The 24,928-nt window shown below is 43.5% G+C and overlaps 1 protein-coding gene across 1 annotated transcript; it reads right to left on the bottom strand.

Moving 5' to 3' along the window:
- Positions 1–3,718: 3,718 nt before the first annotated feature.
- LOC140198697 (putative claudin-24) lies at positions 3,719–4,540 on the bottom strand. The gene has a single exon (XM_072259713.1). It carries the CDS (start codon positions 4,538–4,540, stop codon positions 3,719–3,721), a length of 822 nt encoding a protein of 273 aa, XP_072115814.1.
- Between the last annotated feature and the right edge of the window lie 20,388 nt (positions 4,541–24,928).

The following is a 24,928-nucleotide window of genomic DNA, read 5'->3' as shown; positions in this document are numbered from 1 at the left end:
ATTGGTAAAGGGCGGGAGAGGCTGTACCTGGCAGGAATGTTGAGATGCTGGGAAATGAGAAAACGAAAACAAAATCCCTTTGCTCTGTCTGATAATCATCCCTTGACCCAGCCAAAGGCAATCTCACTCCAGCAAGGCTCAATGGACCCTCAACAAGACTGAAGAATCGTGCACTTCCACTACCTCTGGAATAATGTTTCCTGATTTTTTATTCTCCTTTTATCCTTCCCAGTTTAACATTGCGCCAACTCATCAGGAACTTGGCAATGAAGGAAGCAGTTCCTCTGTCTCCACCTTTGCAATCGTTTTGTTTCAGAACCATCTGAATCAGATGAGCACCCGACTTTCTGTAGGTCATGTTGAAGTGGTGCATATGATACTGCATTTTAAAGCACTCTTTTAGAATCAATATTTACTTCCATTTTTGACATTGCCTCACTGTTAGGAAGTGGAGGCAGAGAGTGAGCATTTGGGATGTTGAGCGCTTTGTGTCTGTGCAGCAGGAGCACCCAGGGGCCCTATGGAAGCAGTGTATCACCTCCTACCCACGGCACTCCCACCTGGACGAGTCTGCAGTTCCCACACTGGCCTGGAATCCCCAGCACTAGAATGGAAGCAAACCACCATTGATTGTGACAACCGCTAAAGAGTTGGTTATGGTTTCCAGCAAGAACTGTCAATGTTGAAATCAAGGCAATGTCTCCCTTTGTAGTACTGGCAGAGTGCTGCAGTGTTGCTTTTGAATGAGTTGCTGAATTAATGCCTGGGGGTAGATGTAAAAGGTAGTATTTCAGGGAAGAGCATGTTGTTGTCCCTGTGGTCCTGGTCAAATGAGTCATTAAAGAAACTGCTTATCATCACATTTGCCACTTGTAGGAGATTGCTTTGTACAACTGCGAATACAAAATAACGACACTTCAGAAAAAAAACAATTATCTGGCAGTGAATTATTTGGGTTTGCCCCAGATTGTGCAAGGTTCCATATAAAAACAGGATTTTCTTCACCTCACTAAAGAAGGCCACTGCCATCTCACTGATATCGATCACAAACTTGACTGATAGTCCAGGGGCATAAACGCCACTCTTTCTGCACTGCACATTTATAGCCAGGAAATTAATCCTGGTGCTTTGTAGATGCCGATATTGTGGAAACGCTTCATCAGTAGTCTAGTCCTCACGTCCAATCACAAACCCCTTTTTTGGATTCTGAGGTAAAAGTAGATTCTGGTTGTGTTAACTTTCTTGAAGGGTATCTGGCAGGGCTACAGTGACAGGATGGTTTGGGGAAGAGTTTAGAGCTTTGGCAGATAAAAGCACAGCCAATGGCAGTAGAGTGATTAAAAATGGGGACGGTCAGGAGATTCACACCACACACTAGGGGCTTGAAGTACTCCTTCCAAAATGGCCTGTAGAAATCATCTGAAGAAATAAGTCAGTGGAGAGGTTCGATGTGGAACAAGAACGTGCATTTACATGGTAATTTTGATGTAGAATCTATCATCACAGGATAGCCTGCAGGACCATCATAGCACAAAGTTGGGAGATATTGGGACTGATAACCAAAGGAAAGAGGTGGCGCATCAGATTTAAAGAGAAGACACAAAAGGCAGCTATGCCACAAATAATCTGCTGGAAGAATTCAGGAAGTCGAGCAAAATTGTTGGGGGAGGGGGCGGGTATGAGAGGAGAGATGGATTTAATAAGGGGAAACAGAGCACAACTATTGCCTCCTGACTGGGGGAAATTCTCCCATAACGAGCTAGGCCATTCAGAATGAATTCAGCAAGCATTTCTCCACAGAAAGGGTTGTGTCCATCTGGAATGCTTCTGACATTTGTAGTGCTGGGAATCTACTGTAAAGATAACGACAGAGCTTAATCAATCTACTTTATTGGAGACTCAAGACTTACAGAGGATGAGTAGATTTTCCATGCATAAAGCTGAAATTAATTTCTTCCATCTCTTCTACGGTAACAAACCCATGTGACACCAAAATGGTAGGTATTGCAACAGCCACGAACACGAGGTAATCTGCAAATGCTGGAATTTCAAGCAACACACATAAAAATTGCTGGTGAACGCAGTAAGCCAGGCAGCATCTCTAGGAAGAGGTACAGTCGATGTTTCGGGCTGAGACCCTTCGTCAGGACTAACTGAAAGAAGAGATAGTAAGAGATTTGGAAGTGGGAGGGGGAGGGGGGGCGATCCGAAATGATAGGAGAAGACGGGGCGGGGGGAGGGGGGAAGCCCAGAGGATGAGCAAGGAGTATATTGAGAGGGACAGAGGGAGAAAAAAGAGAGAGAGAGAGAAAAAAAATAATAATAATAAATGATTAAATAACAGATGGGGTATGAAGGGGAGGTGGAGCATTAACCGAAGTTAGAGAAGTCAATGTTCATGCCATCAGGTTGGAGGCTACGCAGATGGAATATAAGGTGTTGCAGCAGCTTGTACTTGTTCATGAGGCACTGATTGTTAATTATGCTAAAATGTGCATAAAGTAACACAAGACACCCTTGGGTAGCAAGTGTGTTGGCTCAGAAATACCATCACTGCTTCTGGATGATAAAGGTAAAGATTCAGCTCCCACTCAAGGCTGTCCTGGTGAGTGCAGAGCGAAATGTAACAAACGGCTTGAGTTTATGACTGTGTTGTACTTATCAGCAAGTTGCTGGGATCGATTAACAGAGTCTGGTACAGGACAGGTTAATGGCACCAAAGTAAGAGAAAATGGGCTCCTTTTTTTTTTGAAACACTGCATACCACTTGAAGCAAAGATCAAACCAAAGCAGGACAGTTATCAAGTATGCTTGCCCTGGAAATGAAATCACAGCATAGCACAATGCAATTTCTGTGAAAATTAAGACAGCAATGACAATCAGTAATGAACAGTATGGATTTCTCAGTCAAAAACAGTTCTGTTCTTGATCACACAGTGAGGCTCATGTGTAACGCACAGAGGATTCTGGATGGATGGACCAGCATCTGACGATGTGGAAAGCTTGTTTAGATGGAGTATTTGAGATGGAATGGCACTCGTAGTCCTGTGGAAACGTGCTTGGGACCATTTCCTGTGTGGTCTTCACTGAGGAGCATATCCTGAGCTGGTTCTTCGGTTAATTAGATAGTGGGTCATCTTGAACCCTTCCACACGTCACACCCCAATGGTACTGACCCCTTTGCAGCATCTCCTCCTACCTCTTATTCATCCCAGCAATCAACCAACCGGACCCACAGGCAGTAGACACCCACTATTTCCAATCCCCCACCCGCACCCCACACCCACCACGCACTCTAACCACATAACCACCAATCCTACCCCCGATGTCCAGAGCAATGACTGTAGCTCTTTGACCTGCTGACCAACACCTCCAAACAACAGAGGCACACTCCCCTCACCCCTGAACTGCTGCTAACCAATGCTCACTTCTGATCCCTAATGTTCATTCTTCCTCACCCCCCCCATACCCACCCCTCCCCCCCAACCCTGGCCACGATTTCCAACAGAGTTGGAGCAACTCAGAGGGGAGACTTACCTTGGGCAGGGCTGATTCAGTAGCATCCAATGCTTTGGAGCTCGGATGCTACTGAATGTCCAAGTGGTGGACCCTCAACCAAAGTGGTGGCTGGCCCATTGTGCAGAGGCAGGTTAGTGTGCCATTACAAACTATGAGAAAGCTTAGGCTAACTACATGGTGAAGGAAACTACATTTATACTTAGACGTACTCAACTTTATACCACAGTTGTCTCTGTCTCCTTCCGGTGTGTAGTGGCGGCATCGGCTGATCTTTGCTCTTGGGGTTTCTGTAGCAGCACTGGGAACTGATTAGCAGAACACCACCAGACAACACTAGAAAGCCACTAGCCCAACCAACAAACAAAGCCTGACCGAACTCCCAACGTGGGACAAAATCAGGGATATCGGTCGCCCAGAACTTCATGACTGTCAAGTGGGCGATATAGGACACTGGAAAGAGGGTCATAACTCCAGCCAGAACAGAGAGCACTCCACCGCTGATCATTAACCTCTCCTTTTTGTCATTGTTATCTCCACAGCAGGTGACAGAATTCGATCCGGACAGGGAAAGCAGCAAGCTCAGCAAGCCAAGGGCAATGGACGTGCACATGAAGCTTCGAGCCAGCTGGATGTTCTCCGGCAGATTGAAGAGACTGTCATATGCCTTGCATTGGACTGATCCTTCATCCTGAGCAACACACGTCTCCCAGATTCCAATGGAGAATTGCTCAGATAATATTATGTCATTATTCATTGTCATCCAATCACGCAGCACCGTGGTTGCCAAGCAGCCCATCCACCCAAGGAAGGAGATGCAAAACCCTACACATTGACACGTGCAAATTCCTGACTTCATCCTGTTGTCGCTGTGTTCAATGAAGGGCTCAGTAGCAGCTAAGATACTGGGTCCTGCAATGTGTGATTCAATGTCAGTGTGCATCGGCTCCCTCTTGTTAGACGACAACTTTCCTTGAACTCGAATCAGAGGAGCTGGACTGAGGTCCCTGGGGGCTCTTGACATTTCTTCTTTACTACTTCTACTGTGTGTACATACGGAGTGACTTCCAAAGGAGTGGCAGATCTGCAATCAACAGAAGATATTGGCTTTTAAAACTTTGCATTTGCTTGAAGTAACTTTGTAAGATTAATCTGGAGACAGTTCAAATTCTGTGCAATAGAGAAGATTTCAAAGACAAAGTCAAGTTTATTGTCACACTTACAACACGCTGGAGGAACTCAGCAGGTCAGGCAGCATCCGTGGAAACGATCAGTCAACATTTCGGGCCAGAACCCTTCGTCAGGATTGATGAGGGAGTTACACTTCAACTCTGCTTCACGCTCCCATTCGGATATGTCCATACATGGCCTCCTCTACTGCCATGATGAGGCTAAACTCAGGTTGGAGGAGCAACACCTCATATACCATCTAGGTAGTCTCCAGCCCCTTGGTATGAACATTGAATTCTCCAACTTCTGGTAATTCCCTCCCCCTCCCTTCCCCCATCCCAGTTTCACTCTGCCCCTCCCTCAGCTGCCTATCACCTCCCTCATGGTTCCGCCTCCTTCTACTACGCATTGTGCTTTCCCCTATTCCTTCTTCACCTTTCCTGCCTATCCCCTCCCTGCCTCCCCTCTCCCATCCCTTTATCTTTCCCCTTACTGGTTTTTCACCTGGAACCTACCAGCCTTCTTCTTCCCACCCTCCCCCCACCTTCTTTATAGGGCCTCTGCCCCTTCCCTCTTCAGCCCTGACGAAGGGTTTTGGCCTGAAACGTTGACTAATCATTTCCACGGATGCTGCCTGACCTGCTGAGTTCCTCCAGCATGTTGTGAGTGTTGCTTTGATCCCAGCATCTGCAGAGTTTACAAGTTTATTGTCAGATGTGCAAGTACATGTATGTACTGGTCTGATGAAAAACTTACTTACAGGCACATAGAATCATATACATTATATTCACAAAAGAAGTATAAACATAAATTATACATAATTATAAGAAAGAATAGGCATTGGAACAAATAATGCCTACTGTAGTGTAAAGTGGTTTCAGTGATCATGGTATACGGTTGCAAGATAAAGTTCGTGAACCCTTTAAAATGTGGTCTGATCTTCATCTAAGTCACAATAATAGACAAACACAATCTGCCTAAACAAATAACACACAAACAATTGTACTTCTTCTCATCGTTACTGAATACACCCCCATTTAAACAATCACACCTAAATTCAAAAAAGTATGTGAACCTCTGGGGTAATGCCTTCTACAAAAGCTAGTTGGGGTCAGGTGTTCCGATCAATGAGATGAGATTGGAGCTATGGGTTGTAGAGATGCCCTGTCCTATTAAAAAAGGCACACAAAGTCAGGTTGCTGACAGAGCCTGCTCTCCTCAAGAAAGATCTCTTTACGTGCACTATGCCTTGATCAAAACAACTTTCAGAGGACCTTAGAAGAAGAATTGCAGAATTGCAGAGCTGGAAAAGGCTTATGTGAAGATCTAATCACATGTTAGGTCATATTTATATAGAAATAAAGAAAATTCTAAAGGTTCACAAACTTTCTAGCACCACTGTAGATACTGAGCTAATGATCAGGGCTATGTGGATTGGTTCAAAAACTGAATGGTTGATGGGAAGTAGGTGCTTTTGCACCTGGGTGCTGAGGGTCTTCTGTTACCTCTTGGCCGATGGTAGCTATGAGAAGAAGGTGGCATGGCTGGGATAGTGAAGATGGTGGGGACCTTTAAAATTTCCAAATTGGGAACTGTGTTAGAAAAATGTAATTGTCCTGAAAAGTTTTGTTCTCTTTTTTTCCATTCCCTTAATTTGATGTATTGATTTATCTTTCAGGTTCTCTGCCAGAAAACCTGAAAATACAAATTAGTCTAATGCTAAAATGGAGAACTACTTAGTCAGTATTAAATCAGTAGTCATTGGCATTCATTCACACAGTCCCATGATTGTCAAATAGCACATCCAAACAAGGCGTGTCAGGCAAAACCCTAAGCACAGCCTCTTGCTTTCAACTCAAGTTCCTGTGCTCATCAAAGGTTCCATTGGTATCAATGGCAGCACCAGAGGTGGCATTGCCCATTGTGGAATTGGTCAGATATAGGTCCTATGGTTAATTGAATAGACACAGGGCTGGGAGAATTAACCTGAGCACTTTTGTGGCACCGGATATAGTGGGACATAGGTCATGCTACGAGATCAGGAATCAGCAAAAATGAGTTCAACTCCAGGAAGTATTTGAATGCACCTTTCCTTTACCTGGAAAGGTTACCACAAAACTGAGAGATTGTAGGGAAATATTCCCAACCATTTTGCTTTAATAAATATATGTGCTCCCACCTCTGAGTCACACAGAGGTGATATGAGCACAGAATGCAACCTTGCACCAGGCTGCAGTCACAGTGGAAAGCTACACTGACAGGGCTGTTACCTTCCACCTGCAGTGCCAAACCGGGATCTAGACTACTTCCTCAAGCTGATATGAGGTCACAAAGAAGAGCAGGGATTTCTGCTGTTCATACGCTTGCCCTTCAACTCAATGTACAATGTTTATCCTTCAGCTAATGTTAGCTAAAACAGATTATCCAGGCTACACACATAAAAGTTGCTGGTGAATGCAGCAGGCCAGGCAGCATCTCTAGGAAGAGGTACAATCGACATTTCGGGCTGAGAGCCTTTGTCAGGACTATCCAGGCTATTTATCTCACTGCTGTTTGCAGAAACTTGTCCTGCACAACTCAGCTGTTGTGTTTTTCCTCATGACATCTCTGACAAGATTTTCACAAGAGCCGCAGACGATGTCCTGGAGTCAAGAATGTCACAATAGTAAAGGAAGCCTTTATATGCAGCCATTTTTCAAAGTAGAATGGATCGGTTGACTATGATAGCAGCTGTGTTCACAGATGGGAGACCTGACACCACGGAAGGACACCTTGGGTCACCCAGGTTCAATACTGACCTCCAGTGTGGTGGTTGCATGTTCTCCCCATGACCCTGTGGGTTTGTGGGCTTTCCCATGGCTACTCTGATTTCCTCCCACGTGCAGGTTGGAAGGTTAATTGGCTGTTGTTAATTGTCCCTCGTGGGTAGGTGAGCGATAGAATATGTGGGGAGCTGACAGGGATGTAGGGACAATACAATGGGACTAGGACAGTGTAAATATATGTTTGTTGTATGCAGACATGGTGGATCCCAGGGTCTTCCTCTGTTCTGTGTCTCTGGCTGTAAAATGTTTTAACTGGTCAAGGCCTATACTGGGATTTGCTCACGGATGAACACTGTGAAAGCACTGTTTGAGCTGTCATCTTCAGATCCACATCCAGGACCGAGGCTGTTTGGGTCCTTAATCAGGCAGAAAAATAAAGCCAGATTGGTGTGTTGGGAATGAACTGAGAGAACTGCCTCAGCCAAGGCCTGAGCAGCTTCAGTGCAGAGGAATGCACCTCTTTGATATGTGAGTCAGGCCTTTGATACCTTTTCCCCATCTTTAGCGAAAGTACTGAAATGAGGACTTTGAACAATTAGGTTGATATGTGAAGATGTTTCTCTTAGTAACATACACATTCATAGCTGAGGAGGCCCCTTGCCCTGTCAACAACAGACATCCCACCTCTCCCGGAAGTTCCGGGAGTCTCCCGCATATGAATAGTGGCTCCCTGATGCCCGCAAATTATATACAATATCACGGAAATCATTTTTTTTGAGAGCGAGCGAGCGAGAGAAAGCAAGCGAGAGCGAGACAGCGCGCGAGCGAGAGAGTGTGACAGCAAGCAAGCGAGAGCGCGAGAGAGAAAGCAAGTGAGAGCGCGAGAGCAAGAGCGCGCCATGGCAGAGTGTTCCAGAAAAAAAAGAAAATATAAAATGTACGTCACCCCAGACTACACTAAAGTGTACCCCTGCCTAATAGGGGTTAAAAATAATGACAGTGTTGCTCGCTGCACTGTTTGCAACAGTGACTTTTCTATTGCCCATGGTGGGTTAGGACTGTAAAAGACATGTTGAGGTGAGTTTAACAGGTGTCATTCGTTCATTAGTATAGCTAACGTTATTTAAACTAGCTGGCTGGCTGCTAGGGAGCTACTCTATTGCAGACATCCCACCTCTCCCAGAAGTCTCCTGCAAATTGATGATGCTACCTCCCTGAAATCAGTTTTTGCAGGGTGGGATGTCTGCAACAATACTTTATCATTTAACTAAATCACACTTCTAACCTCGACTCTGCATTCCCATTTACCCTAGTATTCTTTGGCCTGTTTGCTTATGAAGAACTTCTCTACCTCTACCTTAAGAATATTCAAAGACCCTGCTTCCACTGTCCAAATACACACAATAATTTGAAAGAAATGGTTTCACCTGTGGAAAGTTTTACCCTTTCTCAGTTTTAAATGGGTAAATTCATATTTTTAACGTGACCACTAGTTACACCTTCTCCCTCAAGCAGAAATCTCTTCTCCACATCCACCCTCTCAAAGCCCCCTTAAATCTTTAATCATTCAATCAAAATATATCACACTTTTCTATGCTCCAGAAAATACAAGCCTAGCCAGCCTAACCTTTCTATATGAGGCAACCAGCTCATTCCAAGGATTAATTTAGTGAATATACTGTTTACATCCACCCTCTCAATACCCCTCAGGATCTTTATCTTTCACCCAGGTCCTCTCTCCTTTTTATTCTGGCTGTCTCCCCTCTTTGCAATCAGTCATGATGCAGGATTTTGACCCAAAATGACCTATTCCTTACCCAGCCACCACACTCCCAGATGCAGATCAACACACTTGAGTTCCTCCACCAAGTTGTTTTTACTCCAACAGCTACAGGTCCTTCCAAATGAAGCAAATAACTCATTCAGGTATTAAACTGAGGATTTCAATTCAACACACATAAGTAGAAGCTACTCAAATGGGCTCGAGCCAGAAATTGGTAATAGAATGCCGGGCTGTTTCACAACACAGATCCCATAAGAAGTTGTGGTTCAAGCTTTTGTAATTGCCTCTTCCAGACTAAAGAAGATAGAAACGGAAACGCCTTAAGGTATCTGTGCTAGGCTCAAGACCTAAGTATATGATTTATAAAGTTTAATCATAAAAAAGACAGCAGGAGGAGATAAAGCAGATCAAAGGAGGAAAGTTGGTTGGCTAACCCTCAAATGAAAGCCTTTTCTGTAAATGAGGGAACAATTTATGACACAGGGCTTTCAACAGAGATGGTCAGCGTCATTGTGATAGAGTAATTAAGCCTAAATTGATTCCAGTGGCAGAGTCCGGTAACCAGAGAACGTAGATCTAGAATGACCAGAAATAGAATCAGAAGCAACAGGGGGAAACACTTCTTCCACAGAGAGGATTATTGGGGAGCATACTGCCTGGAAGGACTCTTGAAGCAGATTCAGAGGTAGCTTTCAAGGTGGAATTTAATAAATGCTTGACAGAAAGGGGGTGAGGTTCATGGGATAGTTCGTGCTAACAGATGGTAGGAGTAATCGGAAGTGTACACATGCCTGTGTACTGGAGATGGTGATGCGTTATTCTGGGTGTTTTGTAAAGTGTGAATGTTACCAGCTGATATCTGAACATTGTTCTGGTCTTACTGCATTGATCATCTTTTCATCTGAAGAACTAAACATGGTACAGCTACCACTGAATATCCCAATGCCTGGTGGTATTCAGTATGGAGAAAAGGAAGCTGATGAAGCAACTGCAGGTGCTTCAGGTGAGGGCACGAGCCTCAGGGATCTCCCGCAGTGATGGCCTGGGGCATCCAATAGGCACGGCCATATTTCATCATGGTAGAGAATGACTCCATCAACTGGTTTTAGCCTGAACCACGTTGAGTCTAGGCACTCGAGGAGCCCTTGCTGTCAGTCTGCGTCAAATACTTGCTAAAGTGAAATGTTTGTTTTGCTTTGTGATTAAATGATATATTACATAGCAGCTTGTTCCCTTGTTCCTTGAAAATAAGATTTTAGAGTTGGTGCTATTCATTGTTCTTTCAGAGTGGCAGCCATTGCCAAATTCCTGATTGCATGACACTTTGTGGATTGTATAGATACTCCCTTGTTAGCCTTCCAATGGTTATTGCGCTGAACTCATTGTAAATCTTCCCCACCTCCTGCCTGTGTCCACTGAAGATTAATTGATGAAGGTGGATTACAGTAATTAGGCAAGGTTATTTTATCAAATGACTACTGAGATGGTAAAAGGTGAAACTACCTTAACCTGGCCTTTTCTTCTTTAACAATTCCTACACTGCTCAGAAGTAAACCTTATTTATGTTTCAAAGGTACATTTAATGTCAGAGAAATATATACAATATACAGCCTGAAGTTCTTTTTCTTCACAAACATCCACGAAAACAGAGGAGTGCCGCAAAGAATGACTGACAGTTAAATGTTAGAACCCGAAAGCACCCACCAGCTCCCCCTTCCCACACATAAGCGGCAGCAAAGCAATGATCCCCCCTTCCCCCACCAGGAAAAAAAGCCTCCCCATCAAGCACTTAAATGTGCAGCAAGGCATCAATAAAGACACAGACCTGTAGTACCCCAAAGACTACTTGTTCACCTGGTATTCGACATACCACAGTGTGTGTGTGTCTCTCTCTCTCTCTCTCTCTCTCTCTCTCTTCCTCCCCCCCCCCTCCCACTAATAAGGGAAAAAGAGATGTCCCCGTTGTACTGATGACAAGGTGAATACTATAACCGGGACATTGCATCAGGTCTGAGAGTAGATGCAGCATCACCAGTGAGCTGTCCATTGTTGTATGGGGACCAAGTGTAAGGATTCCCCTGGACAACTCATAAATGGGACCTGTGGCTGATCCTCTATCAGACCTTATTCCTACTGAATTCATGAATGCAACCTTCGAACAAATACTGTGCTGGAAATGACCCAACTCCTTATCATAACTCTGGTGGCAAGTGTCTATCTGCATCTATTTCCCGGACATTCCTAACCAGGTTATGGCGGGAGTGGCACGGTGGCAACTGCTGTTGTCTGAAAATCAGCAGAGGGGCAGCCCTGGGCCTGGGCTGGAGTTACAGGACTTGTGATTCTGCTCCTGGCTCTCAGGTCTTGGTTAGAGGAATAGGCTGTGAGTCCAGTCAAAGTCACTCAGAAGCCCACTTCAAATGAACTGACCCAAAACTGTAAGCACCATCTACTGGGAACGTTGGTACCCGAAGCACCAGCTGTTTCATTGTGAGGGTTCTTTCTACAACTGGAATCGGTAACAATGTCTTGGTTTTAGATTTGCTCTCCAATGGTGATCTTTGCAAGACTGAAGTTTCAGAATTTGTACCAAAAGAGTATTGGGAAGTAGAGGTGCCTTTCAATTCATCTGTTTTACCTTTCAGTAACGCATTTCCCCTCAGTCTCAGTACCAATGTTGCTACAGATAGATCAATGAAGCCTAACATGCAGGAAGTCAAACGGTACATTTCCAATACTACAAGAGACTAAATCTTGTGGTAATTAAACAGGGCCTTGATCAGACTGCATCTGAGGCATTATGTATGGGTCTGGTCGCCCTACCTAAAGGAATGTGATAGAGCGAATACAATAGTTCACCACGTTGAATCCCATGCAGGGGGCAGGAACTGTTCTACAGGGAGTGATGAGGCAGGCGGGTTTGGAAGAATGAAAGGTGTTTTTGTTGAAATTTGCAAAACCCTTATAGGCATCACAGTGTGGCTGCAGAGGTAATGTTATTGTTCCTCTCAATAGCATCAGGCGGCAACCTTGCAGTTTCCTTGGCATTTGTCTGTTGTTTACGAGGCCGAGTTGCTAGCCCGATGCTGAATCCAGCACGGATGGAAAGCGTTCAAGGAGCAAGTCGGATTCGAACCTGGAACTGCTCGCATCGAAGTCCAGTGCGGATGCCAATACACCACCAGCCAGCTATGCCTGGTTGAGGGTGGGTTATATCGGGGATAAAGTAATGAACTGGTCATTCAGAACTAATATATGAAGAAATGTCTTCATATCGGAGTGTAGTGAAGCTTTGGAATTTTCTACCCAAGAGTACAATTGACTTCATCAGTGACCATACTCAAGATAAGAGATCAGTAGGTGTTTGGATATTCAATATGATGAAATAGGGTTAGTACAGAAAAGTATTACATGGTTGTGTACATGTGAGGAACAAATGGCCTCCTACTGCTACTCACGTTCCTATGAAATGTCTCTATCAGCAACTCACCTTTGCCTTTTCCCTTGCTGGGCCTTTGCAAGCCAACAACTATCTTACTGCCTGACAAGGGCCCTCTGCCAAAATTTGTTCATTGCAGTTATATGGCTTTAGACAATGACACAATACTATTGATCTGATTCTGTTCATAATCCATATTAAAATGAGTTTGAAAAGCATTGCTATTTGTTTTCTTCTCAACAATATAAGTAACTGAAAAATTGATGAATATGTTTAGAGCAGTCAAGGTTGACTTTAAGAAGACTTTGAAAGTTTCCAATGTGCCCTGTCAGTTCACATTGAAAAAATAGCTTAATTCCATGAGAATGTCAGAATTCTTTCCCTATTGTCACAAATGTTAAAGATGAGTGCTGATGTTTATATTAGGAAAAAAATATTTTAAAATTATTTATGATAAAGGTGGTAGTGAGAGATGTATGTAGAGCGGCAGAAAGAAAAGGGAACTGTGGAGATAACACAGCTTTGCACTTTGAAAATGGCCACGGATCCCTGAGGAAATCTACAAGTGTTTCTGAGTTTTGTAAAGTTGAGGGGAACGCACATCTTATTTACTCTCGACATGTATTCACAATAGTGCCAGATGTTGTGTTTTGCATAAAAAATGGAATTTGAGCCATCTCCTCACCCAGGGAATCTTTCAAAGCAAATTTATTAAACAGGGAAGTATATGTCACCCTATATAACCCTGAGATTCATTTTCTTGCAGGCATTCACAATAGAACAAAGAAATACAATACAAGCAGTGAAAAACTGCACAAAAAGACTGACAAATAACCAGAGTGCAGAAGGAGGCAAACCGTGCAAATACAAAAATAATAAATAGCTAGACAATTAATTAAATAAATAATTGGATAACTAACTAACTGAAAACTGAGAACGTGTGTTGTAGAGTCCATGAAAGTGTGCCCATTAGTTGTGGAACCATTTCAGTGTTGAATTGTAAACAAACTATAAAGAAGTTGGTAGTATAACTCTTTAAATTCCTCCAAGTATGGCTTGTTTGTCTCTATCACTCTTAACATTGCACCAGGTGCCATCGGGCCATCATGCTGTCATGTTGAAGATAATGACCTACAGTCCACCTCTCAGTTCTATATACAATATTAACAGACTACAGTTGAGGTACTCTTGAAACCCCAGCATACTGTGATGGATTCAGTCAGTCCCAACAGTCCAATCAATTTCTTAATATTCTACAGCAGATCCATTACCAATATTTCAATGCAAGCGGTGAAATAGATTAGCCAGATGGGAAGGTGCGACCTGAATAGCCTTTGACAGCCCGTTTCTATCTCTGTACGAGGTGGCATTATGAGAGGCTTTGGATTTTCTAACAGGCCTCAGCACTGGGGGTGGGTACACTCCCATTCATACCCATCACATTTGAGTTGCTGTCAACCCGTTACCCGGAGCTGAAGATCTAACGTCCACTTGCCAGACTGTCTGGAGCAGGGTTTGTGCCTCTTGTCACTGAATTGCTGGCTGGCTCAGAGTCTGGTTCCACAGCAGGAGTCCAAGCTAGCTGACCTGTAAGTCAGCAGGTTCATGGTTTAATGCCTTGTTCGACTTACAGACCTTAAGGAATACTCAAATCTTCAGAGCAGTTTTATTGTTTAAATTCCCCGAATTGCAAGCTGCAACCACTTTTAAACTGGTAACAGATTAGTCAGGCCATGTAGAATTCTAATCTGTCAACTAATCAAATATCATCCATTAGTTGTATTGTAAACTTTCTTCTGCCTGTCCTCTTAACTTTTATTCACAATTTTTGTTTTAATTGTCATATATTAATGCTCATAATGTGGGTGTAGGCCCATTCTCAATTATCCATTCCAGGGGCCAGTCAAAATCAACAATGTTGCAATGAGACTGAGTAACCTAGAAGCTAAGGGACGGCACATTTCTTTCCCTATGGAATGTAAGTGAAGTAGTTGCAGTTTTATAACTAATCAATTGTTTCCTTTAATGAATACTAGATTAGATTTCTGAGGTTTTGAAAGCTACATTTAAATTCCCAATCTGTTGCAGTGGAAAATTGGACTCTGTTTCTGGATTATTAGTTAAACAATTTCCAAGACTGACATGTAATAATTGGATGGGGATCAAAGAATATGGGTGAAGATTGAGCAGGAAAGTGAACGAGGAACAGCGGCCATGAAGCACAGGGGAGGCTCAAGAGAACATGTGGCCTCCAGCTGCTTCTCTGTTTGAAAAGATGTGGAAGGGGCAAGTAGAATGGGAAGGGTTTTGTGGTACAGGTTGAAATGAAATGGCTTTTATCCAAGTGCTTTAGTACAGGGGAAAGAACTATCACATCCTTTATACTGTACACAAGGCCAGCTTGCCCCTTTATCCTACTAGACCCGACCACCATGGAACGTATGGACTGAAAGATCGAACTCTATTGGATTCTACCTGCTACTCATAATAATGGTGAGTCATGAAAGTCTAAGCCAGCTATCAAAGCATTGTTACACCAGGTAACCTCGGGATCACACAGATACTAAAGATATGAGAATGGATGAATAGAACCAGAACAATGCCACAGCATAGTGATTAGCTCAACACTTTACAGTACAAGCGACCCGGGAACAATTCCTGACCCTGTCTGTGAGGAATTTGTATGTTCTCCCCATGACCGCATGGGTTTCCTCCTGGTTCCCCGGTTTCCTCCCACAGTCCAAAGACGTAACAGTTGGCAGGTTATTTGGTCATTGTAAATTGTCCCGTGATTAGGCTCAGATTAAACTGAGGGATTGCTGGGTGGCGTGGCTCAAAAGCACGGATGGGCCCATTCAGCGATGTATCCCATTAAATAAATAATGAGAGTTAATTCTGTCGGGGGGAACAGTAAAAGTGTAAAGACATAGAGGCTGTTTTTTTTTTTTTGCTGCTGTCATTAATAATATAAAACATGTTGCACTCTGGACCACATGGTTGATATCAAGACGATCACAAGTCATCAATCAATGCACAATGTCTCACCAGGAGTTTTGTTTTCGGCTTAGGATCTTCTCTTCTTTCTAAGTTTACATAGACCTTGGGAACTCTTTAATCAACCTGTGGGTTATTGCAGAGTGAGCCATAAATATAACACAGCTACTCTTTAAATATTTAGGAGGAATTCCTTTGCACAGGGAGAATATGTCACATAAAATTAAGCAAAAAGTAATGATGCATTGATGGTAAGGTTGAAAGAGAACCAAGGAGTTGGAACAGCAGAGCAGGGATACAGTAGCTGGAGACTCATTTGGAAGATCAACTCTGCATGGTGCAGTTGGGTAGAATAGCTTATTTCTCTTTTGTGGATCCAGTGTTTACACCACATCGTATTAATCCTGGTCTTCTCTGGTCACTGAATTATAGGAAAGATGTCAATAAAATTGAGAGAGTACAGAGGAGATTTACTAGATGTTGCCTGGGTTTCATCTCCTAAGTTACAGAGAAAGGTTGAACAGGTTGGGTCTTTATTCTTTGGAGTGTAGGAGGTTGAGGGGGGACTTGATAGAGGTATTTAAAATTATGAGGGGGATAGATAGAGTTGATGTGGATAGGCTTTTTCCATTGAGAGTGAGGGAGATTCAAACAAGAGGACATGAGTTGAGAGTTAAAGGACAAAAGTTTAGGTGTAACATGAGGGGGAACTTCTTTACTCAGAGAGTGGTAGCTGTGTGGAACGAGCTTCCAGCAGAAGTAGTTGAGACAGGTTCGATGTTGTCATTTAAAGTTAAATTGGATACCTATATGGACAGGAAAGGAATGGAGGTTTATGGGCTGAGTGCAGGTCGGTGGGACTAGGTGAGAGTAAGAGTTCGGCACGGACTAGAAGGGTCGAGACGGCCTGTTTCCGTGCTGTAATTGTTATATGGTTATATGCACTTGCATTGACCATCATTTGTCTGGTGGGGTGGAAGTATGTCCCTACCAAAGGGGGTGTGAGGTGGCCTTCCCCTCTGCTAACCTGCAGGTCATGCTTAGCCCCCTGATTAGGGTCATAAGAATGAAGCCATGGGAGCAGCTGGTGCACATCACAAGCCCTGGTTATGCTGTAGGGTAACATAACTGGGAGGTAGCATCGCACAAGCTACAAGACGTCCCCAACCGCACCAGCTTCCAGGATTTAGACACTCAAACTCCCTGGAGTACGGATAGTTGTTCAGGACAGACCCGCTAATTGGTAATCATGTTTCACGCTCCAAGAATTGAGTACTTAAGGAACACTAGTGCTCACTAGTGTTCAGTGCCCAATTATAAGCCTACTCGTGATATTGTCTAGTGTTTGTTTTGAGCTCAGATCCATTGTAATACTGTGTCTCGAACCTTGCTTTGGATATCCTAGAATTTCAATTCATCCTCATCAAGGACTCTTGTCACATTGGGAGAAATGTATATAATTCACAACCACAAACCTTGAGTTGGGGTTTTGCTTTAAGAGGCTAGTCTGATGCGCTGATGTTGTTACGTAAAGATTTTTAACACGCTTTTGTGTTTAGGTTCTGGAGTTCAATAAAAACATAAAATGCCTCACTTACGGCTGTCTGACTTGCTGCGTTCCACTGGCATTTTGTGTGTGTTGCTTGAATTTCTGGCATCTGCAGATTTCCTCGTGAACTGCCTCACTTCATTTTATTTGCAAAAACTTTCATTGGTGACCCCGATTCTCTAGGACGACTCCAGAGTTAGTGAACACATTATCCATTGCAGACACTTTGAAACTGCTGGAGTTTTGGGAGCAAAACACCATTGCTTGGTTTGTACAAGCTTAGGCCCAGTTTACTCTGCGAGAAATCACCACCGAAGACACCAAATTCTACTGTCTGGTAGCATTGTTCAGCAAGTCCACAGCTGTAAGTGGTGAGTCTCTTGAACACCCCCCTGAACACAATAGATACTGATTGCTGAAAACTCAACTTTTATAGCCTTTTGGACTATTGGAGCCTGAGAATGCCAAACAATTGCTCTCTTTGTCTCGCCTCAGCGATGCCTGGCCTTCAGAGCTAATGGGCCACATGCTGTCTCTGCTGGGAAATCACCATCCTTGTTTTAATTTTAAAGAACGCTTCATGCAGCAAATGCCTGATCAACTTCGCACAACCCTTGCTAATGCACCGGTGAAGAACTACAGGAGCTTACTAAGATGGCTGATAGTCTACACTCAGCCAGGCAGTGGCACATCATTCCTCCTCCTTTCTCTACCTCAATGATCCTGGTCAGCTTTAACAGAGCTGACATTAAATTCAGGGAAGCTGAGGCTTTTCTCCTGTGTGATGTCTCAACCAGTCACCCTCACCTCATCATGTTGGCAAACTGGAACACAGAATCTGAGCCTGGCAGGTGACTTGTCTGGGCTTCTGACAAGCTCACAATGCCAGTTTTAGTGATTTTTTTTTGTGGGGGTGGGGTGCTGTGTAGGGTAACGCAATTGGGGGAAATATACATAATTCACAATCACCGACAATGAGTTGGGGTTTCACTTTAAGAGGCTGGTCTGATGTGCTAACGTTGTTACATAAAGATTTTTAGTGTGCTTTTGTGTTTAGGTTTTGGAGTTCAATAAAACTGTGTTACGGGTTTCATTAAACATAAAGAGCCTCACTTCATTTTATTTGCAAAAACCTATAATGTGACTGTGGTGATATCACATGTCACAAGTAAGAACGTGATTGGACAGAGTCGGTAGCATGCGCAGAAATGATAGAATGATCTAGAAACTGTATGCTAAAGACGTGCTTGCTGTTTGCTGTTGTAAATAAACATTCTAGTTTTAATTGTTCCAGAATATGGTTTGTTCTTAGTAACCCACGGTATGTGTAAAGAACACAACATGGTGTCAGAAATCGGTCTGGAAGAATAATTTGTTTCGCTAACATGGGAGGAGTGAAGACAATTGAAAAAAAAGAGCAAACTTTTTCATCGTTTGCTAACAGCTTTAAAAATGGAAGTTCTGCAACCCCCATCAATGCTTCAGCTGACTGGAAACGTAGCTGAAAGCTGGAAAAGATTTAAACAGCGTTTTGAAATTTATTTATCGGCAATCGGAGCAGATAATAAAACGGAGAAAACGAAAGCTGCAATTCTACTCCACGTGATAGGGGACAATGCAATTGGGGTATATAACCATTTTACCCTTGAAAATGGAGATCATTTGAATCTAAAAGCGATAATGGACAAATTTGATGCATTTTGTATACCAAAGCGCAATGTGATGTATGAACGGTACAATTTTTTCAAATGTTGGCAGAGACCTGGTCAAATGATTGATCAATTTGTTATGGAGTTGAGAAACCACAGGAAAAGATGCGAGTTTGTAGAGCTTACAGACTCTCTCATTAAAGACAGAATTGTTTGCAGCATTCTAGATAATGGTCTGAGAGAAAGATTGCTAGAATAAGATTTGAATTTGGAAAAAGCTGTGGCACTCTGCAAAGCTTTTGAGACCGTGATGACACAGGCTAAAGAGCTTTTTATTGAGAACTACAACGTACACGCTGTGCGCGAACATATTAGAAAAAATAATATAACGGCTACGGAACTGACAGAGAACAAGATGTCATCTGAAAGAAAAAACTTTGTGATCGCTGTGGGTGGGAGCACTGACCTAAAACGTGTCCAGCGTATTGGAAAATATGCAACAACTGTGGTAAGAGTAATCATTTTTCATGCTGTTGCAGAAGTAGAAAGGAAATAAAACACGTAAATGCAGTGCTTGAAAATGAACCCGAGGAGTTTTATATAGATGTGCTTTGTAAAACAAACAAAGTAAGAATGACTGGACTATGCCATTGCAAGTGAAACAAAACATTATTTTGTTTAAATTGGATACTGGAGCGTAAGTAAATGTTCTTGCAGAATCTGAGTTTAATGCATTAAAGCCAAGACTAGAGTTACATAAGACAAATATAAAAGTGACTGGGTACTCAGGTGCAGACATTCCAGTTAAAGAAACATGTGTGGCAAAGTATCGCACAAAAATAGTGTACACACGCTTTCATTTGTGGTCGTGCCAAAAAATGTACAGTCAATACTTGGTCTATCTGCCTGTGAGAGACTGAATTTGGTGAAAAAGCCTTAGTCCTGGACAGTGATACAGAGTCAGAATACAGTGGACAGAAGCCAAACTTGCTGGTACAGTACAATACAGATCTGAATCCAAAGAGTGACAAGAATCAGGATCCAATTGAAGAAGTGAAAGCACAAATGAAGGAATTGAGACGTTTTATAGAAATGATGAAGTCTCAGCATAAAAAAGAGATTACACAGTTAATGAATGAATTGCGATTTCTTCTCAAAAACCTCAAGAAAGAGCCAACTTCAGAGTTTCAATTCACTGATGCAGACCAGACAAAACATGAAAATAACAATGAAACACAAGAACTGTGTGAACCGCTTAGAAGATCTACTCGTGTTCGTAAACCCCAGAGAGACTGATAGAGACATGTTAAATTATATATTTGTTCTGATCAATGTTGCCAATTGTTTTTCTTTTTAAGGAAAGGAAGATGTGGTGATACCACGTGTCACGTGTAAGAACGTGATTGGACAGAGTCGGTAGCATGCGCAGAAATGACAGAATGATCTAGACCCTGTATGTTAAAGATGTGCTTGCTGTTTGCTTTGTTGTAAATAATCATTCTAGTTTTAATTGTTCCAGAATATGGTTTGTTCTTAGTAACCCAAGGTATGTGTAAAGAACACAATAGTGACCACTGACACTAGGCAATCTCTGAAGAGTATCGATAATGGCTGGGGTCACCTGTCTTGTAAAGACACTGCCCAGAAGAAAGTAATGGCAAACCACTTCAGCAGAAAAAATTGTCAAGAACAATCCTGGTCATGAAAAGACCATGATTGCCCATGTTATACAAAGGACATAACAAAAGAATGAGCCATTTGTCTAAAATACATTTGATGGAGGGACCCCACCAATTTTTGATGATTTGAAAATCTTGCATCACTCTCTAAAATAGTACATAAAATTAAGAACATCTGAAACATTTTTCCTGCTTTCTTGAGCAAAATAAAGATCTATACAAATTTAAATTAAAAATGCCTGGAGTAAACAGTAAAAAAAAACTCACATTAATTTCTACCAATTTAAATGTTTGAGGAGAATCAGAATAATTCTGCATGAACAGTTGCAAAGAAGAGTGAGAAGTTCCACTTGAATCAAGGTAGGAATCATTTCATTTTGTCTGATGATCTTCAGCATGCACCCTGGTGTGAAGACCATGTTCTTTGCAAGTCGTAGAGTGGGAATGATTGGCCATTTAAAGAGACAGCTCAGAAATTATGAGCCAGATGGTAGGCTCATTCTGTGTGTGATCCTGCACTGAAATAATACACAATGCACGGTCATGCATCACCTAATAAGATTGTTGAATGTAGCGATTCTAGTTCATAAATCAAATTAAATTCCATCCACCTATCCTCCACAATGAATACTGGTCCTTCCACCAATGTGCATAGTCTGTAATAGAATAAATATTGTAACTAAACTGCTGCAAATTGTTAATTGAATTATCTGTCCTGATTTTGACCCAAGCCTATATATAAAATTGGATCATCTCACTCTAACTGGCTGCATCGTCATCTGGAATGGGGTGGTGTGTGTGTGGGGTGGTGGTGGTGGTGCTGCGACACAGGATCGAAAGAAGCTGCAGAAAGTTGTGAACTCAGTCATCTCCATCATGGGTACTAGCCTCTGTAGCTACAAGACATCTTTAAGGAGTGTTCCCTCAAAAAGGCAGCATCCATCATGAAGGATCGCCATCACCCAGGTCAAGCCTTTCTCTCATTGCTACCATCAGGGAGAAGATACAGGAGGTTGAATGAGTCAGTAAATAATAAAAATGTTAAAGCTAACCAGACAATAAAACCCTTATAATCTCTTCAATCCAGGCAGCTCCTTTCCCATCACCCATGAATGGATTATTCCTGCTTTATTTCTGGCAGTTTAATTTTTCCTTTGAAATGACCAATCCCACACTGTTATTGGCAGACTGCATCCTTTCAGTGTAGTTTGTGATGGAGTACCAGCCAAGTCCCTGCACATAGGAAGGTAAGCAGTAAGCTCCCATTGGAAGACTGGGATTCCTCTCCTTTGAAACTGGCGTGTAGAAAATCATGCACTGCTGTCTCAGGATCCTTTAAAGCATGTTCACAGTGTGTCCGTCATAAACAATACACCTGTACTTGCCTTTCACAACTTCAGGTTGTCCCACAGGACCTTGCATCCAATGAAGTGCTTGTGAAGAGTCCTCACCATGGTGGCTAATCTGTGTTGAGTGAACTCCCACAATGACTGAAATGATCATATATTTTAGAAGTGGGGTTGATGAGTAAAGGCAGGGGTGTGTTCTTCGCTGTTTGTGGAATGGTAGCAAGACAGAGCCCCAAGTTAATGCCCCATGCTGTCAATGGTACCCCTGACTGCACATCGTTCCCTTCACTGGGGGATCAGCTACCTGGTCCCTTAAGTGGTATCTAAACAAAGGCTTCTGGTTCAGAGGTGCGAGTAATATCACTCAGCTACAGGAGGCAACTTTGCAACGTGGAAACACTGAAGTCCAGATGCTCAGTGCAAAATTTACAGTTTGCTTAGTACACAAGACAAAAGACAAATTACTAACCCCAATGTCAAGGGGTAAAGTCCAGACAAATGCCTCTGCGAGATGATAAGGTACTGTTGTTTCACTGCTGTACAGAGGTTTTGACAGCCCCGGTGTGAATGGGACAACACAGAGGTGCAGCTGGTGGAGCAATTGCCTCTCCGCCCCAGAGAGCCAGGTTCAATCCTGACCTCTGGTGCTCTCTGTGTAGGGTTCTCCCTGCGACTGTGTGTGTTGTCTCCCCGCGACTGTGTGTGTTGTCTCCCTGCGACTGTGTGTATTGTCTCTCTGCGACTGTGTGTGTTGTCTCCCCGTGACTGTGTGTGTTGTCTCCCCGCGACTGTGTGTGTTGTCTCCCCGCGACTGTATGCGTTGTCTCCCTGTGACTGTGTGTGTTGTCTCCCCGTGACTGTGTGTGTTGTCTCCCTGTGACTGTGTGTGTTGTCTCCCCGCGACTGTGTGTGTTGTCTCCCTGTGACTGTGTGCGTTGTCTCCCCGCGACTGTGTGTGTTGTCTCCCTGTGACTGTGTGTGTTGTCTCCCCGCGACTGTGTGTGTTGTCTCCCCGCAACTGTGTGTGTTGTCTCTCTGTGACTGTGTGTGTTGTCTCCCCGCGACTGTGTGCGTTGTCTCCCTGCGACTGTATGTGTTGTCTCCCTGTGACTGTGTGTGTTGTCTCCCCGCGACTGTGTGTGTTGTCTCCCCGTGACTGTGTGTGTTGTCTCTCCGCGACTGTGTGTGTTGTCTCCCCGCGACTGTGTGTGTTGTCTCCCTGTGACTGTGTGTGTTGTCTCCGGGTGCTCTGGTTTCCTTTCACATTCCAAGACATGGGCTGGAAGGGTAGCTCTCCTGGTGTTTCGGAGAGTGGTGATATCTGGGGGGAGTGGATGGGAAAGTTGGGATATTAGATTACAGAGAAAATGAGTGGAGAAAAGGAATGCTCCGTGAGACAGCGCAGATTGCATGGGTTGAAATGGTCTCCTTCTATGAAACAAAGTATTTTTAGATATGGAAATGGTGAAATGCAGATGTGTGAATTATAGACAATGAACCACTGCTTCTCGTGAGCCTTTCACCCAGTGTAATTGCTCTTGCCTTTCAGCCAGAGGATACGTGTTTTGAATTCCTTACCTCAATGTGCGGCTCTGGCTGTTCACTGCCTTCACTCCCATTTCAAGCTAATGAAGCTTGATACTGCTTCATCATTCTCCTTGGCCACCTTGCTAGAGCTGAAAGTGTGGCTGAGCTTGTGAATTCTACATATCTTGGTGTCTCTGAACCAGATTGGTGGTCTTTTCAGGCAGTGACTCCACACCACAGCATGCAGAGTCCCCCTGCAGAGAGTTAGAACACCAGCATCAATGGAGACTGAGATATTCTCTGTCCACATCATGCCCTCTGACTGGCTAGGTCTCAGCAGGATCAATATGCCTCCAGGCAGGTGTCCATCTCTTCTATCCAATTCCAGCAAATGGACGCACCGTTGCCCTATTCACCCAAGGAAAAGGAGGATCCCTGTTGTTACCACTAGTTACCTAGTTAAGGGACCTGCACAACTATTCAACATGCCCTATACAATTGCAAGTAAAAACTTTGAGTCTAGGTTCCTTCTATATTTGCTATAGTAAAGCCACCGAACCTTCAGTCACAGGACTTGCAGCCTTCCTGCCTCCAGCATGCATAACCATCTATCTTCTTGTTGAAAAACACTCTTAGCATCTACACTAACTCTGTTGTGAAGATCATTCCTGCCTGCATCTGAACAAGACTGTTCCATACTTGGCGATGCCCTCCATATTTGTGGGTACTCTGCACATTCCCTCCAAAGTCAGATCCAGCGCGTCTCGCAGGTTAGTTAAAATCTTCTCATTGTCAGGCTGCTTCACCAAAAGGTCCCAAGTACCTGATCTAGATTGTCCTTTTTGAAAAAAGCACCTTTAACCTGGTGATATAATTGGCGTGTGGCCAAGTGGTTAAGGCATTGGTCTACTGATCTGAAGGTTGCTAGCTCGAGCCTCAGCTGAGGCAGCGTGTTGTGTCCTTGAGCAAAGCACTTAACCACACATTGCTTTGTGACGACACCGGTGCCAAGCTGTATCAGCCCTAGTGCCCTTCCCTTGGGCAGCATCGGTGGCGTGGAGAGGGGAAACTTGCAGCATAGGAAACTGCCGGTCTTCCATACAACCTTGTCCAGGTCTGCGCCCCTGGAAACCTTCCATGCGCAAATCCATGGTCTCACGAGACTAACGGATGCCTATAATTGCTCACATTTTCTTCTTTGTTCCCGCCAAACTTGCAAAAATCCTTAAAGCACTAGAAAAAATTGCCCAGTAAAATCTTTCAACATCCGTGTGGGACATCAGCTCACTTAAACAAATGGCTACATTGCTCCCTTCTGTCCTCTACCGGGATCTTGAAATTTGTCGTTGTTTCGTATGGCAGGTACTTTTCACTACACACTTATAATTGTTTTTTTTTTGTTAAGTCACTCCTCCAACTCGCAGCCCCATCGATGGACCGCGGCAAAGCTGTCTCGGATCTTGGTGAGAAGCCATATTTGGACCAGGTGGATGACGTTGTGGGTTGGA

This window comes from Mobula birostris, chromosome 6 (assembly GCF_030028105.1).
Source record: "Mobula birostris isolate sMobBir1 chromosome 6, sMobBir1.hap1, whole genome shotgun sequence".
NCBI classification, from domain to species: Eukaryota; Metazoa; Chordata; class Chondrichthyes; order Myliobatiformes; family Myliobatidae; genus Mobula; species Mobula birostris.
Note: the sequence above shows the minus strand (reverse complement) of the source record. Positions and strands in the feature narration are given on the sequence as shown.